General features: G+C 35.3%; 1 protein-coding gene and 1 non-coding gene across 3 annotated transcripts; one reads left to right on the forward strand and one right to left on the reverse strand.

The window, feature by feature from the left end:
* Positions 1-1839: 1839 nt before the first annotated feature.
* TRNAD-GUC (transfer RNA aspartic acid (anticodon GUC)) lies at positions 1840-1911 on the reverse strand. The gene has a single exon. It is a non-coding gene; the product is annotated as a tRNA-Asp (tRNA).
* Positions 1912-1991: 80 nt separating this feature from the next.
* LOC102594835 (protein GUCD1) lies at positions 1992-18558 on the forward strand. Of its 2 annotated transcripts, none has more exons than XM_006361906.2 (10): positions 1992-2079; positions 2382-2567; positions 2691-2815; positions 4218-4329; positions 5318-5392; positions 12005-12093; positions 12221-12279; positions 13100-13172; positions 17476-17551; positions 18231-18558. In XM_006361906.2, the coding sequence occupies exons 2-10, from the start codon at positions 2403-2405 to the stop codon at positions 18303-18305; spliced, it is 849 nt and encodes a 282-aa protein (XP_006361968.1). In that variant the 5' UTR covers positions 1992-2079; positions 2382-2402; the 3' UTR covers positions 18306-18558. The 2 variants fall into 2 exon arrangements, with proteins under 2 accessions (XP_006361968.1, XP_015158249.1); XM_015302763.1 differs by having other exon boundaries at positions 1999-2079; positions 2403-2567.
* Positions 18559-18785: the final 227 nt, after the last annotated feature.

Consider the following 18785-nt stretch of genomic DNA (forward strand, 5'->3'; position numbering starts at 1 on the left):
TTTGAAATTTCAGATTAAAAATAAAAAATAAAAAAAATTGGCCCAACCGGACCGGAACCGGACCGGACCGGGATGGAACCAGGACTAACCGGACCGGGACGAACCGGTAAATTCCGGTTTCCGTCCCGTTACCCCTCCCGGACCGGTATAATACCGGATCTGACCGGTACTATCCGGAACCGAGACGGAACCGGTAACGGACCGGAACGAACCGGAACCGGTACCTGCACCTCCCGGTTCCGTTGCCAGCCTTACTCAGAAGCCTGCCCGTGGGTTATAAATATATAAAGATATTTTTTATATATATTTTTAGTAGTGTTTTATTTGTAAAGTTTTTTCAATAAATATTTTAAAAATAAAAATCAAGTCTTTTAAACTAGCTAGTTTTGTGGGAGGAATGGTGGAATGATCAACATTTTTCCGCTAAATCTTACATTGACTATTATGTATTTTTGTAAGTATTTACCGAAGTGTGTGATTAATAAATTTATTTTTGTAAGTATTTACCGAAGTGTGTGATTCATAAATGAAAATTTATATGTATTGATGTCGTGTTCATAGACGTCAACGTTCGATACTCTTAGATACTCTTTCTAAGAGAGTAATATTGTTCATTTTTTATTTGAAGGGCCAACCCGTCCCAACCTGTGGCCCGCATAAGGTTGGATTAGATTGCTATATATTTTATAGACCCTTTAATTAAAACGATCACCCCATCCCAACTCATTTAACTCTCTAGCCTGTTAGGGTTGGATTGTGCCAGCCCATTTTGACAACTTTATTGGCAAGTATCAAGATGTAAGCTAATAATATGCACTCCCTGTATAGTTTGTTAGGGTATGAGTTATGACACATCCTTAAAAATAATATTTAAGGAATAACTTAAAGTCTACTTTTTTTTTTCTTTTTTTTTTTGATTTTTAAAAAAAAAATATAAAGTAATTAAAAACCACATTAAATAAATGATAAATATAAATAACATCTTAATTTTATTTGTGCTGATGAGAGTTTCGTTCCTCATTTTATAATTTCCTTGGCCTATCCAAATTTTTCCCACTATTTTAAAATAAAAATTTGACATTAAATGTAAAGTATATACTTTTTTTACATCACTGTCCTTACCTCTTTTGGATAAATGATGGATAACATAACCCTCGAAACCCCTCAAAATTCAGACGGTGAACGCAATAAGACAATAATTAGTAGGTGAATGGAGATCAGTAATATATGTGGGGCCATTTTTATCTACAACGTTTGAAAGAAGTGGAAGATTAGTATCACCAGCTAGGGTATTCACGATTTAATTAAAATTATTCAAATGATTTTTCAATGAAAAATCAAATTAAATTAATTAAATTAATTTATAGTTGTTTGGGTTTGATTATAAATTTAAAAAAATCCATAATAGTTGGTTTTATTAAAAATATATCGAAATATTTTTTGAACCAAACTAATAAATTATATACAATATATTTATAATCTTTAATACTTTAATTACTTTTTCTTCATCTCTAATAGGCTAGTAAACTTTATACCTTAAGCTCATTTCTAAAAAAAATAAAAATCTATTAATCCAAATTCATTTATTCAAGAAAATAACTATGCGATTTACTTTTTTTAAAAAGTGTATTTTAAAGCTTATAAATCTTAAAAGACAGTTTTTTCATAATCCAATAAATTATAGCTCCTAGATAAAAAGTAATGGATTATACATTGAAAAAAGATGGAAAATTCTTTCCTAATCATAATTGGAAAAAAAGAAAAGAAAAGAAAAAAAGAAAGAGGAGAAAAATGTCATTTCTCAAAAAGGATGATAGGAAAAAGAAAATACAAAAAATTCGCCGTTGCCGGGGATCGAACCCGGGTCACCCGCGTGACAGGCGGGAATACTTACCACTATACTACAACGACCAGTTGTTAATAAAACCCTCCATAAAATAAATAATTTAAATGATGAGTACGTGAGAAAATTCATAAGAAAAGAGCGACGACATAAACCTGACACCGAGAAAGATCAGACAAAGAGGCTTCTCTTTATTTCTTACAACAATTCTTTCTGTGTCAACGCCTCATCAAAAGGTACTTTTTCTTCTTTTTTTTCCGTCAATTTTTGTAGTATATTCCATTATCTACAAATATAATATGGTCTTGTAATTATTTGATGTGTGGTAGATGTAGACATGATGGTCAAATTTAATCAATTTATTTGTAAACGATTATTATAAATTGGTGTTTCGATTGGATTAATCAAGTGGAAACATCTTGGTGTTTATTAATGAATGTTTTGGTTTATCAATTTTGGTATGGCCATTTCTGGTTCATGGCTTTTATGATGATTGAAGAGATATTTCATAAATTAGAAATTCGATTTGATTGTTTAGGGACTTAACAAACTATCTCAGATGTGGCCATTATTTGTTCTATTGAGCAAGTTTTTGGGAACAGAAGAAGATAACACCGAAGAATCAGGAACAGACCATTTAAGTTTGGTAGAATCCTTGCTCTTAAAACAATCATTGGGTCGAGATGAATTCCATGGCACAGTGTCCGGCTCATACTTTGTCGATGTGAGTCAATGTTCCTTTTTTCCTACGCTGATATGAAAAATTGAATCTCAGTACTAATTGGTGTTTGTGTAGATATATCCTGAATTTTAGTTTGTTAAAAATATGCTGTGTTTGTTACTCTAGGTTCCACATATAAACCAATTACATTCGTGGGACTGCGGTCTTGCTTGTGTTCTGATGGTTTTGAGGTTTCTTGGAATCAAGGATGGAAACATGCAAGAGCTAGAAGAGTTCTGCTGCACTACGAGGTACTACTTCAAAGTGCTATGAGTATTTGATGATATTCCTTTATCTAATACCCATATTTTTTTGCTCTGTTGTCATGTGATATATAGCCTTTAGTATCTATATTCATTCCATCTCTTTGTTTATCTGTTTTTACTTTTATCTTTTTTTGTTCGCTCGAGAAGTAAGAAGCTGATCCTTGTGTGTCATTTTTTGCTTTGAGAATTCCCACTTTTTCAACAAGTGTTGGTCAAAGTTGAAGTATTCAATTATAACATTCTTAGGATGTCCATTATAGGTATTGTATAAAAACGAGATAAGGATGTTCCCAATAGGAATTTGTTTTGTTTTCAATGTTTTGTATAAATTGATGCGGGATTCTTCTATGCAACATTTTTTCTTTGATGTTCCACTGAAAGTTTTGGATCTCTGCAGTATTAAATACTCCCTTGTAGTCAGCCAATGCTTTCGCACTTTTGTTTAGGTGCCAACATGAGAGAGTGATGATAAATTAGAAATAAGTGAACTAGATGTATGCAGAATTTCATTGCTGATATTTCTATTAAATGAACATAGTACGCTTTTATGATATTTTCGGAGGAAAAAAATGCAATTCCCCTGTACCTACGAACTTTAGAATTAAAGCTTCTGCATGTTTAATCATGTCATTCCAGGGAAAGAAATTCTTCTAATCCCTGTATATTGTGTCATTGTATCTCCAATATTTACTTGTCATATATGATTTTTGTGGGTCTTTTGGAAACAACCTCTCTACCTCCACAAGGTAGTGGTAAGGTCTGTGTACATTCTCCTTTCCCTAGACCTCACTCATGGGATTTCACTGGGTATGTTGTTGTTATTGTTGTTGTTGCATGATTTGCCTAAAGCATGTACATCTGCCATGTTGCACTAAAAGCTAAGCAAAAAAATATATTTGTTTTTTGACATTAATGATTGTACTCTTTCCATCTTCAATAACATGTGTTTCTTTCTGTCGAGACACACCACCAAATTGCAGCAGGTGAACTTTTCATTCTAGAGATTGAACTGACTGATAATTCTTAGTAAAATATCCCTTATGTTTCTTAAATAGGAACTAGTTAGTGGTATTTATTCATTCAAAAGTAATATTATAATATCGTAGCCTCAAAATTTTTTTGGTCACTTGTTTTCCCTGCTGCAAATTTTGCTATGTTCAAGCATAATAGTTGACTAAGAAATTTATTGAAAATCAAGGTTTTGGTAAAATTCATCTTATTCTCTGATTATTCAGTACCTCTATTTATTTTGTCATTGGTATATCACAGTTTTCACTTGAATTTTCTGCTGGATTGAATGGGATCAAAGGAAACTATCATCTACCTCTTATATGACCAAGATGAGATGATTTTCAAATATAATCACTGTTGCTTTCATTTTTTGCAGTATTTGGACTGTTGATCTGGCGTATTTATTGAAGAAGTTTGCTGTCAGTTTTTCCTACTTCACAGTAACATTAGGTGCAAATCCAAGTTTTTCTGTGGAGACATTTTACAAGGTATTGTCCTTTCTCATAAAGGATTTGTGGATAAGAGATTTCACACTGTAAATTGTTCACTCTCACATTGACATTCAGTTTGAAATGATGCCACTGACCTAGCAAAATGTGAATTAGGTTGATCCACTCCAGACCTGTCAGCAACTTAATACCATAATGTTTTTGGCATAATACATAAACAAACACTCAAACTTGGCGTGGACACCCAACGCTGAATAAATTTTGGATGTGTCTAGGTCATTTTGTAAGTTGGAGTATTCAACTGGCTCAGTGGAGACGAGTGGAGGTGTCTAGATGTTCATACTCAGAGTTGGGGTGTTTACTTGTCAGCTGAGGCCAAGTTTGAGTGTCTGTTTATGTATTATGCCGATTGTTTTTTTTTTCAATTAAGATCCAGATATTTTCCTATATCCTCTAGATTGTCCGTTCTCTGTATGTCAAAAATGTCAAATTGCATGTTATGTGCTTCTAACGTCCTCAATTGCTAACACTCATATAAAATATCAATGTGTGGAATAACGCAAGTTATAGACAATATGTTGATGTTTACTCTCTGACGAGTGTAGATTTAAGATCTATGTGATGAAAGAACTGTCATAACCTGATAGAGATGGCTCTTTCCATGATTTCATTTATTAATTTTTGAAATTTGTGTTTCATAAAAATTGCACTTCAATCTCATTCCACTCTAACTTCTCTATTTGTATATCAAGTAAATCAGGACGTTCATGTCACATTTACTACGTAAAACAATCTTCTATTTTTGGCTTCTTTTTTTCTTTCCGCTCTTTGCATATGTAGTGTTATAAGTTGTGTTGATTTGGTACAAAAGCAGGAGTTATAGCAACTAAAAACATGATATATGTGAAGCTATTGAGGCTGATGTCAGGAAAGATATGAAGCCTGCTTGTGGTGGAGGCTTGCTCTGTGAAATTTGGTTTTCTTTTTTCAGCCTCTGTATTTAGCTCACAACGTTGAATATTTGCAGGAACAACTGCCCAATGATCTTGTCCGAGTGGATATGCTATTTCAAAAAGCACGTGATGCTGGTATAAGTATAGAGGTAGCAATTTATTTCCAGTCAATAGTCGATATTTTGCAGGGTTGCTAAGATATAACCAATTTCATCTGAATTAGTTTTGGATTTACTACAAGTGTTAAGAATCAGGAGATTTGAGCTTCCTGTTTGTAATACATAAAGAACTAGTTAATAATGGTGTAAATCAATGATATTACTCTTTACTAATAAAAGAATACTTACAAAACTAGTTGGCATTTAACAGTGTTGGCTTGCAAAGTTAAAACTAAGTAGAGATGAGAGAAAAATGTAATCATCTTTTTTTAAACCATTTGTTGTTATAAGCCAAAGATGAACATTACTGGACGTAAAGTGCTACATGATTTGCTCTTTATTGGTAAACATGAATTGTGGCCCTAAGAAAGTATAACTTTTCCTGAAGGGATAGCTAGTGTCATTTTCTTTGTCTTAGAGACTTATGCCCTGTCATAATAGATACCGGGATTTGTTTTTTTGAAAGCCTAATTACATAAATGAATAAATGTGTTCACTTTTGTGGTTTTGGTCTCGCTTATTATTGTATTAGATGAAGCATGTCTTCTGTTTCAAATGAAAGCTACAAAGATGAATTTGAGAGCTTGAATGCTAACTTATCAGCTTACTCTCTCTATCCCCAATATCATGATATTCCCTCTATCCTAATATATGTGGCACACTTTTCTTTTTAGTCGGTCCAAAAAAGGATGACACATTTCCTTATTTGACAAATAATTAATGATTGATAGTTTACCCATTTTGGGTCCCACTTATTTGGCAGGAAGTCCACAAAGGTGTACTTTTTTTTTATCTAGAAATTCATTTATTTTAAGGATAGTTTTGAATCATTGCAAAGTCTTCCCATATTTCATAAAAGCTTTGTATCCAATCAAAACTACATCACATAATTTGGGACGGAGGGAGTACTTACATAGGGAGTAGGGTATGTTTTTTTTGTATATAAACACTTACATAGGTATGATTTGCATACAAAAGGAAGCCTATACATTTGTTTTGTTACTATTCTTGGCAGAAGAACAATCTTTTGCAGATACAGGCTAGGGTGCCTCTCTTTTTTTTTTGGAGAAAGGTAACAACATTAGGGCTAGGGTACCTTATAGGATGCATAAATTATATAAATGAGATATGATAAAGGGCGGGCTTGACAAAATTTGTTGAAAATAGCCGTAATTTAAAGAATCCAGTGGGCAAAGCTTTTGTTGCCCAATGCAAAACTAGTTTATGCGCACAACTTATGTCCAATGGGCAACAAAAATTTTGTCCATTGGATTTTCTTAAGCGAGGTCATTTCATAAAAAAAATTAAAAATTGTTAAGCGCGGTCAAAAGTTCAAGACCACCCCTTTTGAAGGTCATTCTTGCAAATCACTCATACAGGATGGGGCCTTCTAGTTGAAGTGATGATGGTGAATCTGGAACCATTCGTAGGGCCTTCAGGTGGTGCCATTTTGAGGTTGTAAGATGAGAAAAGGTAACGTGAGATGGCTTATCTGTGCCCTACATAAACCTCCACATTGTAAGTGTTACACTTCAATGATATGAGGTGATAAAAGGGAACATGTCGAATCCAAACTCAGATGGAGAGATGGAGAGCAGGTGTCATTACTTAAAAACTGCCAAAACGACGGCCAAAAGCGATGGATTGCGTCACCTTTTTGGTCAAAATTAACGAAAAAGCGACAGTCACTTTCGTCACTTTTGTCCTTTTTGAAAAACAATGGACAACGTCACTCCAAAACAACGAACGGTGTCGTTTGGGTTGGTTGATTTTTTATTTTTTTTGAAACAAGCGATGTCGTCCGTTGCTTTGTTCTTCAATATGAAGAACAATGAAGAACAAAGCGAGGACTACGTTGAATCAAGGATTTTTTAAAAAAATGCATAAAAGCGACGAACAAAAGGATCCAGTCCATCACTTTTCTGCTACATTTTTGACATAAAAAACTGACAGTTTTTGCTGCCCACCTGCAAATAAAATTCAATTAAGCCCATTCATAACATATCAAACAAGAAACATTATACACAAAATATATAATAACAAACTTAATTAAATATTCACAAACAATAGAATCATAATTTAAAAACTTATAAGTCTTTCAAAATTAGTACAAAATTCTAAAATGTTCACTAATTAAAAGAACACTAGTTAAGGGGTGGATTCCATGTATTCATCTTCATCACTGTCGTTGGTGTCATCAGTAGGAGAGGACCCTTGAGAAGAATGGGACATAGTAGGCAGATGAGCGAGGTTGAGTGCTTATTTTTTTATTTGCTCAACGGTTTGGTTCATTCTTTTTTGCTCAGCAACTTTTTTTGCCTTAGACGCTGCCAATGCACGTGTAAATTCTGCCATTTGCTACGACATAGCAACTATCAGAACACCGTCAAATGCCTCGGCTTGACCTGACAATCCAATACCTTCTAGACCTGATTGGAGTCGTCGTACATTGTTCCGAGAGCCCATTCCATAGATTCTTTTCTTTTGTGTCCCCCCTACCACTTTTTAGTCCAAATTTGAGAGGACTCTTTAAGCGTGAGCTGAACCAAATTGCCCATGTCAAGCACGTGCCGCTCATATTCTCTCTGCGCGCGCAAACACACACACATATATATATGCACTCTTTATCTTAAAATTATAAATTAAATAACATAAGTTTGTTCGGTCCTTTCTTCCACCAACTCATCTGGATCCGACTTATTAAACTTCTTCTTCACACGAGTCCTCTTGAAAACCTCATTATGAAGGGGAGTTCACCCTAATTCTTTTTCCTATAAATAAAAATAGAATTTTAGACAATATTAATCAAATATTATCTAACCAACTAATTTATTTAAAAGTATGAATTAGAAGTTAAAATTTTGAAAACTTACCATCTCCCTGATAATTGTTCCAACACTCTTTGCACCTCTGTTGTGCAACAAGCCACCCTTAAGACTGTTTCTAGCTTTTTTGGCTTGTTCAAACACAACCTTGAATTCCTCCGTGTTCCAATACCGACGCAAATCCTCAAAAACATTTGGGAAGAGCCAAGGTCCAGGTGTGTCATTATCCCTGACTTTCTTTAGCTAGCTAGACAGTCTCGCACTGACCTTCCCCTCAAATATGGTCACAATGTATATTGTACTTCAGCTTCCAAGTACACAGTCTAAAAAAAAGAGTAACATTAAATAATGAATAAAGTAAAGTATACTAAAAATATTAAACTTTGCTAAAAAATATATAACTATACATATATATATACCTTAAATTTATTAAACATGGTCTGTTGTATCCTGTTTGGAATCTCGCCCCAAGAGTGATTGGCCTCTGTATCAAGCCTCCTAATATTCTCCTGTAGAGCCCTAACAACATCAAGACACATAATAAAGATGTCAGTTCATGAATATATTAGTGTAGTAGAAATAAATAAGATAAAAGAAATTAATAGATAACAAAACAAACTTACGATGATCAATCCGACACAATCATCACTCTTACCAAGTTTGTCCCTCTGCACAACTGCTAGCTCAAATGTATCATGTTCCTCATCGGGTGCAGCAGCAGGTGGAGATGAATGTGATACTCTAGGATGTACATAATGCTGGGTCAATGAAAGAGCAACATCCATAGCATCTGACACAGTACTGGAATCTCTAAGTCTCATGTTAGATAGGTGAGGAGATGTAGCTGTGGGAGATGGAGTACTGGATGATATCCTATTTGTTAATATGGGTTGTGGTCGACGGTAAACCTCTGTAAGTAAGATAATGTAGTGACGTGGTGGCAAGGACTGCGAAGATGAAACGCCACGTGGTCGACGGTAGTGACTACGATACGCTAAGGGATCCGCAACACCAAATGAATTAACATATATATATATGTGTATCAGTATTACGCATCTCCGATGTAGAAGAAAGAAGTCCTGGGATAACCTCAGGATCTCAGTTAGATATCCTAGTACTTCTTTCTTCTGCGCCAAAGCCTTGTAATACTAATACACATATATATATATATGTTGTTCCATTTGGGACTGCGGATCCCTTAGCGTATCATAGTTAGTATTGTCGACCACGTGGCGCTTATTCTTCTACGTAGTACTTGCCTCCACGTCGCTACACTATCTTACCTACAGAGCTTTATCATTGACCACAACCTTTATCGAGAAATAATATCATCTGGTACTCCATCTCCCACAACTATATCTCCTCACCTATCTTGCATGAGACTTAGAGATTCCCGTACGGAGTCATATGCTACTCCTCCATTGACTCAACGTTATGTATATCTTGGAGTATCACATTCACCTCCACTTGTTGCTATACCCGACGAGGAGCATGATATGCTTGAGCTAGCAGCTGGGTAGAGGGACAAAGTTGGTAGAGTGATGATTGAGCTGGATGGATCATCGTAAGTTTGTTTTGTTACTTATTAATTTCCTTATTTTATTTATTTCTTCTACATTAATATACTATTCATGAACGAACATGTTTATTATGTGTCTTGCAGGTGGGCATCCTTCGAAGGATGTTGTTAGGGCTCTGTAGGAGAGTGTTAGAAGGCTCTATACAGAGGCGTATCACTCTTGGGGCAAGATTCCAAACATAATATGGCATATCATTTTTAATGAATTTAAGGTGTACATATATATGTTTAGTTAAATATTTTTTAGTTAAGTTTAATATACTTTACTTTATTCATTATCTAACGCAACTCTTTTTTTTAGACGATGTGTACTTGGAAACCAAAGTACAATATAGTCATTGCGGCCACATTTGAGAGGAAGACCAGCGTGAGATATTCTAGCTGGCTAAGGAAAGCCGGGATAATGATGCACCTGGCTCTTGCCAAATGTTTTTGAGGATTTGCGTCGGCATTGTTATACAGATGAATTCAAGGTTGTGTCTAAACAAGCTAGAAATAGTCTTAAGGATGACTCATTGCCCACCGGAGGTGCAAAGAGCGTTGAAACAATTACGAGGGAGGTGGTAAGTTTTCTAAATTTTAACTTCTACTTCATACTTTTAAATAAATTAGTTGGTTAAATATTATTTGATTAATATAGTCTAAAATCCTATTTTTATTTGTAGGAAAAAGAATTGGGACGCACTCCGCTTCGTAATGAGGTTTTCAAGAGGACTCATCTGAAGAAGAAGCGAAATGAGTCGAATCCGGATGAGTGGGTGGAGAAAGGACCGAACAAATTTATCTAAGTTATTTAATTTAAAATTTTAAGAGAAATAGTGCATATATATATGTTGATGCTAACTTTTATTTTTAATATGCTGAGAGAGTATGAGCGACATGGGTGATTCGGTCTAGCTTCACGCCGGAAGAGTCCACTCAAATTTGGCTGAAAAAATGGTTGGGAGACACAAAGGAATAATCTATGGGATGGGATCTCGGAGCGATGTACGAGGACTCCAATGAGGTATTGGATCGTCACGCTAAGCCGAGACACTTGACAGTGTTCAGATAACAGCTATGTCGGAGCGAATTGCAGAACTTACACGTGCATTGGCAGTGTCTGAGGCAAAAAAAATTGTTGAACCAAACCATTGAGCAAATCAAAGAACAAGCGCTCAACCTCGCTCGTCGGCCTACTGCATCCCGTTCTTCTAAAGGTTCTTCTCCTACCGACGACAATGATGAAGATGAATACATAGAATGCACCCCTTAGCTAACATTCCTTTAATTAGTGAACATTTTAGAATGTTGTACTTATTTTGAAGGACTTTATAAGTCTTTAAATTATGATTTTAGTGTTTTTGAATGTTTAATTAAGTTTGTTATTATATATTTTGTGTGTTATGTTTCTTATTTGATATGGACTCAATTTATTTGCAGGTGGGTAACAGAAACTGCCAGTTTTTGTTGTCAAAAATATTGCTGAAAAACAACGGATAGGGTCTTTTTGTCCGTCGCTTTTATACATTTTTTTCTTCAGAAAAGTGATGCCAACACAGTTCGTCATTTTGGAGCGACTCTGTCCGTCACATTTTGAAAAGCGAGGGAAGTGACTACGCCGCTTTTTCGTCGATTTTGACCAAAAAAGCGATGCAGTCCATCACTTTTGGCCGTTGATTTTCGGTAGTTTTTTAGTAGTGCTAGTTGGGATTCAGTCTTAATTGTTACGGTTACACTTACAATAGGTTCATTGTTTGACATCCTATAGCTCGGAATGATAATAGAGGATTCATAGAGCTGATACCAATTTGCTTGTTTAAGCTTGAGGCATAGATTGATTGACAAATGGATCCTTACTTGTTGTGGGGTCAGTTTGGGGCCATAGGATGGTGTGGAGTATATCATCAGACTATTCTTCTTCCTTGTAGTGGCAAGTCTCGGAAAGCCTTGGCCACAGGGCGTGACCTTATTGAGAATTGGTGTGAACTAATTATTTGATTTTGTGACTAGTGTTCATCACAGTTTGTGAACTCCCTATTAAAATAGTACTTCTCTATGCTCTTGTTTGTAAGCAACTTGTGTAGTGTCGACTCTCACTTTGTTGAATTTTGCAGTGTTTTTATTTTCTCAATCTACAGGTTCAGGAGCTTAATTTGCTCACTATAGCTCTATGTTTATCATCCTATGATATTATACATAAACATCCTCCTTTTCCAGTGCAGATCAATCAGCAGTGAAGAGATCTCTTTACTGATCTTGTCTGGAAATTTTCTTGCGATTACTTTAGTTGATCAGTACAAATTAAGGTATAATGTTCATCTTTTATTAATTTATCACTTTTTACCTTCCCTTATATCTTCCTTCGTCACCATACACAAGAGAGAGAGAGATCAGTCGGTCAGATTTTTGTCTTACATATGACCTTTTCTGCAGTCATTCTTGGCTGGATGTTTGTGCTTCAGATTTATGCATCAACACCCCAGACTATACTGGTGAGAAGTTTCTTCATTCCTGCTCCTCATATGTGGTGTAACTTTTCAAGTAGAGTGGACTCTAGTTAAAAAAACTTTTTGGGAGGTCAAACTACTTGCTTGTATTATGACATTAATTGACAAACACATAACTTTATTGAAAAATGTCCAGATTCCTTTAATCTCTTTTCATCCTCATTTGAATATAAAACTAGTTTAACCGGAGAATTAATATTTTTTGGTAGGTCATATAAACTCATAAGTATGCCATATAACATTGTTTTTTTCTAAATCAGGTATGTAAGTTTATTCAAACCCGGGGTGATAATTCTTAAATATTAGAAAATTCAATGTTAAAAGATGAAACTAAATAACTCAGAAGGTTGAAACAATTATTGACAACTATTAGAAAGTTCACTAATAAAACATTGTTTATATCTTAGTAAAGGTACAAAATTATCATTTCGTTAGTTGCCAACTGATATTTTCATGATGGGAAGACTTCTATTTTTGTGTAAATTCTATCCTTCTAAGCTTCACTAGCATGGGGAAATGTAGTACATGTTGTTTCTTATCTTTCAACTTATTGGTTTGCTGATGAACAGAAACTCCCACCTTTTTTGTTTTCTAAAGTGTCATTGGACTGTCTTGGCATTCATATGGCATCATTAAGTGGCATATAGGTTTAATCAATTAGAAAGCCAGTTAAGTCAGACAATGAAATGATTGACTACAAAATACATTTCTGATCTGAGTACTAATCTAATGGACCTCTGTCCTCTTTGTACTTGAGTTATTGCACGATTAATAGAATCCTGTTTTCTGAATCATGTTTGCACAGGTCATTATATTGTCATCTGTGGCTATGACACTGACGCAGATGAGTTTGAGATTCGTGATCCTGCCAGTTCAAGGTTTTTCCTAGTTACCTTTGCTGTGTCAACAAAAAATCATCACGTCTTTTCACCATGAAATTAACAAGGAACTTACAAAAGGACCTTTCCTGGTAGAAGATCTTGCCAGTACTAATAATGACTGTTTTAACTTTCATGTATTTCCATTTCATGATATTTTTCATCATAAAAGTGGAAGATGAAGGTGGTCCAGTGGTTTGGGCTTGGGACTTCCATGTTGGAGGTCTCAAGTTCGAAACCCCTTGCCAGTGAAAGCAAGGGATTTGCCTTCTGGGTCGAGCTCGTTGCACCGGGCTTGCCTAGTGCGCGTTACCTGTCCTATGTGGTTTGCGAGCTATTGCATAGGAGCGGGGGTTTTATCCTGTGCGCACCCAAAGGGTAGCGGCTGCGGGTTTCCTTGTCATCAAAAAAAAAAAAAGTGGAAGATGAAGGAGTTATTTATAATTTTGTTTGTCGGTGGATGTCTCTATTAAGATATCAATGCTCATGTTACTTGGATTTCATATGGGCTGAGGCAAGTTATTTAGTTTATTATTGTAGAGTAGAGAGCACAATTGGTAACATAGATGTCTCTGTCTTGTCCATGTCTCTATGTTACCAGTTTTTTTTTTTTTTTTTAATCTAAAAAAAAAACTGGGAACATAGAGACATGGACAAGACAGAGACATCTATGTTACCAATTGTGCTCTCTACTCTACAATAATAACTAAATAACTTGCCTCAGCCCATATGAAATCCAAGTAACATGAGCATTGATATCTTAATAGAGACATCCACCGACAAACAAAATTATAAATAACTCCTTCATCTTCCTACGTTTTTTTTTTTTTTTTTAATCAAAAAAAAAAACGTAGGAAGATGAAGGAGTTATTTATAATTTTGTTTGTCGGTGGATGTCTCTATTAAGATATCAATGCTCATGTTACTTGGATTTCATATGGGCTGAGGCAAGTTATTTAGTTATTATTGTAGAGTAGAGAGCACAATTGGTATCATAGATGTCTCTGTCTTGTCCATGTCTCTATGTTACCAGTTTTTTTTTTTTTTTAATCAAAAAAAAAAACTGGTAACATAGAGACATGGACAAGACAGAGACATCAAAAGGCATGCACGCTACTGAACATAGACATGAACAAGACAGAGACATCAAAAGGCATGCACGCCTACTGAACATGTTTATGTTTTGGTGGTTGGTATGGTACTGAATAGGAAAGGGGTTTTCTCCAACAAGGGGGAGATAATTCCTAAAACTCAGGGAAAACAAGTCATGAAACATTTAAAGTTTTCTGTTTTTTTTTTCTCCTAAAGGTATGATTTTCATGGAGGTTGTCGAGTTTGTGATAGGATGTTGAAATAAGGTTGATTTGGCATTTTATAGGACATCGTAAGGAATACAGAGCGGATCAGTGCAAGTCCAAAGATCACCTGACAAACAGAGGATAGTGATATACGATATGTTAACTAGGATGGGGAAGGGTCCAGCAGATAAATATCTTTTTTTCAAAGAGATGATCTTCTGAAGTGGTCCTAAATACTTGCAATTGTCTCCTATATTCCAGCCATGATATCCAGCAACGTGAGTCTCCTGAGCTTTGTATATATCCATTTACATAGAGATGACTGACACAATTCATGGAAGCTTAGGAGTAGCTAGAGGAACATTATAGTGTGTACTGATTTTAGTTACTAAGGCATGTACTAAAGAGTAGTTGGAAAATAGAAGGCATAACTCATCTGGCTAGTTTTGCACCAAGCAGTTAGTTAGAATTAGTTCAAACCATCCTTCACTGGGCTACAGCCTCTAAGAGTTACCAAGGCATGTACTAAAGAGTAGTTGGAAAATAGAAGGCTTAACTCATCTGGCCAGTTTCGCACCAAAGCAGTTAGTTAGAATTAGTTCAAATCATCCTTGACTGGGCTACAGGGTGAGGAGGTGGAATTTCTCTTAGTCCTAGCCCTGTCAAAATGTTGGGATAGTAGACTGTAGCAGGAGAGTTAATTTGACATTTCTTCAATGTTTCATCCGACACACCAAACTGTTAAGTCTATTGGGTTGCTCTAAGTCATACCTGAGGGAACACATACATGTTGCATGGTTTTATTGAGCAGATATACTTCATTTGAAGGTCCATGACAGCTATTAATATACTAGGTAAGAGAACATGAAATCTCTCAATTTCCACCTGGATATTCCTGTATCTTTTCTATGACTGTTCTAGAAGATGTATGATTTACCTATAAAGGATGAAGGAGTATTTTGTTTGTTTGAATAGAACTCTTCTTCAGAATCTAGACTTAAACTTGTTATTTTCCTTGTCTTTGTGATTTGATTTATCCACTCAAGAAATTTATTCTTAATTTGGTGGTGTAGTAGGAAAGTGAGTAGCAAATTTTATCACTTAATAGCACGATTCAGAAAGCTAAGGCAAATAGATGGATTAGGGGTTTTATGGCATCCAACAAAGCTGGATTGGGATGGATATTTCTCATCTGCTATATGCAGATGACTCTCTGATTCTGTGCGATGCTGAAGTTGATCAACTGAGACGTATTAGACTGATTCTTACCGTCTTTGAAGAAGTCTCAGGCTACATGTCAATTGGAGGAAAAATCTGATCTTTCTTATCAATATGGTACCTTAGATTCATAGGTTGGCAGGTCCTTGGCATGTGAAGTTGGTAGTCTGCCAACTGCCTATCTTGACCTAGCACTGGGGGCCAAAAAGAAAGCACTGGAGATATGGGATGGTGTGATTGATAGATGTGTTAAGAGACTGTCTAAGTGGAAGACTCAATATCTTTCGCTTGGAGGCAGAGTGGTCCTAGTAAATAGTGTTGGATTCTCTTCCAACTTATGTGATATCCCTTTTCCCTCTATCAGTCAAGGTGGAAAGAAGGTTGGACACTCTCAGAAGGAATTTCATTTGACAAGGAAACAAAAAGCTATTCACTTGGTAAACTGGAAGACTGCCATCTCAAGCAAAGCATATGGCGGTTTAGGAATCAGAAATTTGAGGAAACGCAACGACAGTCTCTTACTTAAGTGGCTGTGGAGATGGAATAATTAGCACCAGACTTTATGGAGGAAGGTAATTGATTTTAAGTATGAAAAAGTCTCCCAGTGGTGCACAAAGGTGGTGAAATTCCCCTATGGTGTAAGCAATTGGAAATCAATCTCTACACTATGGCCTTGTGTTTTTAGCAACACAGAAATTCAGCTAGGAAATGGTAGGAGGGCTGCCTTTTGGGATGATAACTGGAAAGGATGCGGCCCTCTAAAATACCAATATCCTGACCTATATCTTCTAGCAACAAATCTTCAAGCCACAGTGGAAGAGACGAGAAACACCAAAGCTGGAATCGAAACCTCAGAAGATGGCTAAATGATTGGGAAGTAAACAGAGTTGCTGGACTGCTAGATCAACTGGAGCAGGTTCAAGGTTAAACAGTATGTGAGGATTCTCTGGTATGGAAAGGTTCAAGCTCCAAAATTTTCTCAGTAAAATCAGCTTATAGTATTTTGATGGGTACTTGCCATGAGGTGAAGGGATGGCCATGGAAGCTGATTCGAAAAGTAAATGCACCCTCTAAGGTTTAATGCTTTGTATGGTTAGTGTCTAGAAAAGCATGTCTAACTCAAGAGAAATTAAAAGAGGAGGGGTTACCTGTTGAGTTTCAGATGTCACCTGTATGAAAAAGAAGGTGAAAGACAATTCTCTCATTTGTTTCTACATTATGTTGTCACAGCTCAACTATGGCACATGTTCTTGTGTATGACCGAAATGAATGGGTCTAAGACAGTAAACATCTTGAGATGTTGGAATGGAGTAGTTGATGGTATTAAATGGTGGCAACTCATCGCAGCTTGCATTTGGTTGATAGTTTGAAAGGAAAGAAACTCTGGATGCTTTGACAATACAAATAACTCCACACAGAGAGTTAAACAGAACTGTATATTATTTCTTCTTTTTTTGGAGTAAAGTATGTCCTGCAAATGATAGTGAATCCATACTCGAAGTTACATAATCCCTTTATGTTTTTGTTAGATCAACGGGACTGTAATACTCTGATTTACTTTTGGAAGTATGTATTTTGTTTTCTTTACCATCACCTTATGTGTTTTTTTTAATAATGAAATGTTACCATTATCTAAAAAGAGTAGCAAATTTTATCTATGATAAAATGAAAAATATTCCTTCTTCAAAGAAACCAACTTTTTATTTTTTGAGTTTCAGGATTCTGCTTTAGGTTGTTTGAGAATCCAGTTAGTTTATATTTGCATTAAGTTTGAAAATCTTATGCAGGAAATATGGAAGGGTCACCTCAAAGTGTTTAGAAAAGGCCCGCAAATCCTTCGGAACTGATGAGGATCTTCTACTGGTAAATTAAGCTGTTTTTCCAATTTTTCTTGTGACATGAAAGAATGAAGGCCCGTCTACTCTTGTTACTGATTGAGATACCTGTTTTAGTATCATTTTATTTAATCTGACACTTCATTAAATTATCGATGACTATGCAATCAAATTCACTTTAGGTATTTGGTTTGCAAGAGCATGCATTGTCATAAGGCATTTATTTATTGTTTGATAGGGAAAACAGGATATAGTAAAAGGGCATTCCTAGAATTGTGATAATCAGTTTTTCCTGGTTTGTAACTTTATGGGGAAGACGCATTCCTGTGTGGACACTAGCTAACTACTTTGGATTGGATCATTTGATAAAGAAGTAAAAAATGTATCAAATATTACAAGAGCTTTAATAACGCAAGAAGAACAAATGAAATCTCAGAACATACTGCTGATTTTGCAATACCCCTAAACTACTGGATGCATGATAATGATAAAGATGTTTATCATTCTTTTGGTATATGACTAGCTATCTACTCAAGTCTTTCCCTTATACCCCGTAAGGTTATGAAAGTTTTAATCAAATATGATAATAACCTGCTAAGAAAGGAAGTTGTATTCTACAGTTTGTTCCTCTTTTCCCTGGTTTTTTTGGAATTCAAATGTTGAAGATATATCGATGATATTCTTAAGGTTTGATCTCTTGAATGCAGATCCGTGTAGAAAGAGAGGAGGCTAAATGCAGCCATCATGATCATGGTGATCATTGTTTAACGCAGTTACTCTAAAAGTAAACTGATCAATCATATTCCGTTTTGTTGTTGTGTGTATTCTTTAAGTTAGGCAATAGCAGCATGAACATTTAGGATGATTTTCAAAGAATCCTTATAGTAAGAATTTTTAAGAAAGCCAGGGTCCCCTCGATTCAAGTGGAAACGGAAAGACTGTGCTCTTGATGATTGACATAAATACCTTGTGAATTTGTTCCTGAATTGAGAATCTATTCAATTAATATATACGTGTGAATATTATAACTGTTTTTAGAATATTCACATATAAATATATATGATCCCATTAATATTATAAACTAATAATTTTTAAAATTACAAAAATATTTAAGACAATTCGGTTAAATATGATTCTAGTGTCTTTTGTTTTTTGTTAAAATTTAAATCTAGTTGAAGTTTATCTCTAACAGTTCTTATTGCATCAAAAAAAATCCTTAGTTGTCTTCTCAAATTGCACCAACAAAATTGTGAAGAGTTCAA

This window comes from Solanum tuberosum, unplaced genomic scaffold (assembly GCF_000226075.1).
Source record: "Solanum tuberosum cultivar DM 1-3 516 R44 unplaced genomic scaffold, SolTub_3.0 scf00374, whole genome shotgun sequence".
Taxonomy (NCBI): domain Eukaryota; kingdom Viridiplantae; phylum Streptophyta; class Magnoliopsida; order Solanales; family Solanaceae; genus Solanum; species Solanum tuberosum.

What these genes read in the sequence shown, in the direction of transcription:
- LOC102594835 (XM_006361906.2), top strand. Translation starts at nt 2,403, where the DNA reads ATGTGGCCATTATTTGTTCTATTGAGCAAGTTTTTGGGAACAGAAGAA. An exon ending in CCGGCTCATACTTTGTCGAT is followed by an intron (nt 2,568 to 2,690) that starts GTGAGTCAATGT and finishes TTGTTACTCTAG; the next exon opens with GTTCCACATATAAACCAATT. An exon ending in GTTGATCAGTACAAATTAAG is followed by an intron (nt 12,094 to 12,220) that starts GTATAATGTTCA and finishes CCTTTTCTGCAG; the next exon opens with TCATTCTTGGCTGGATGTTT.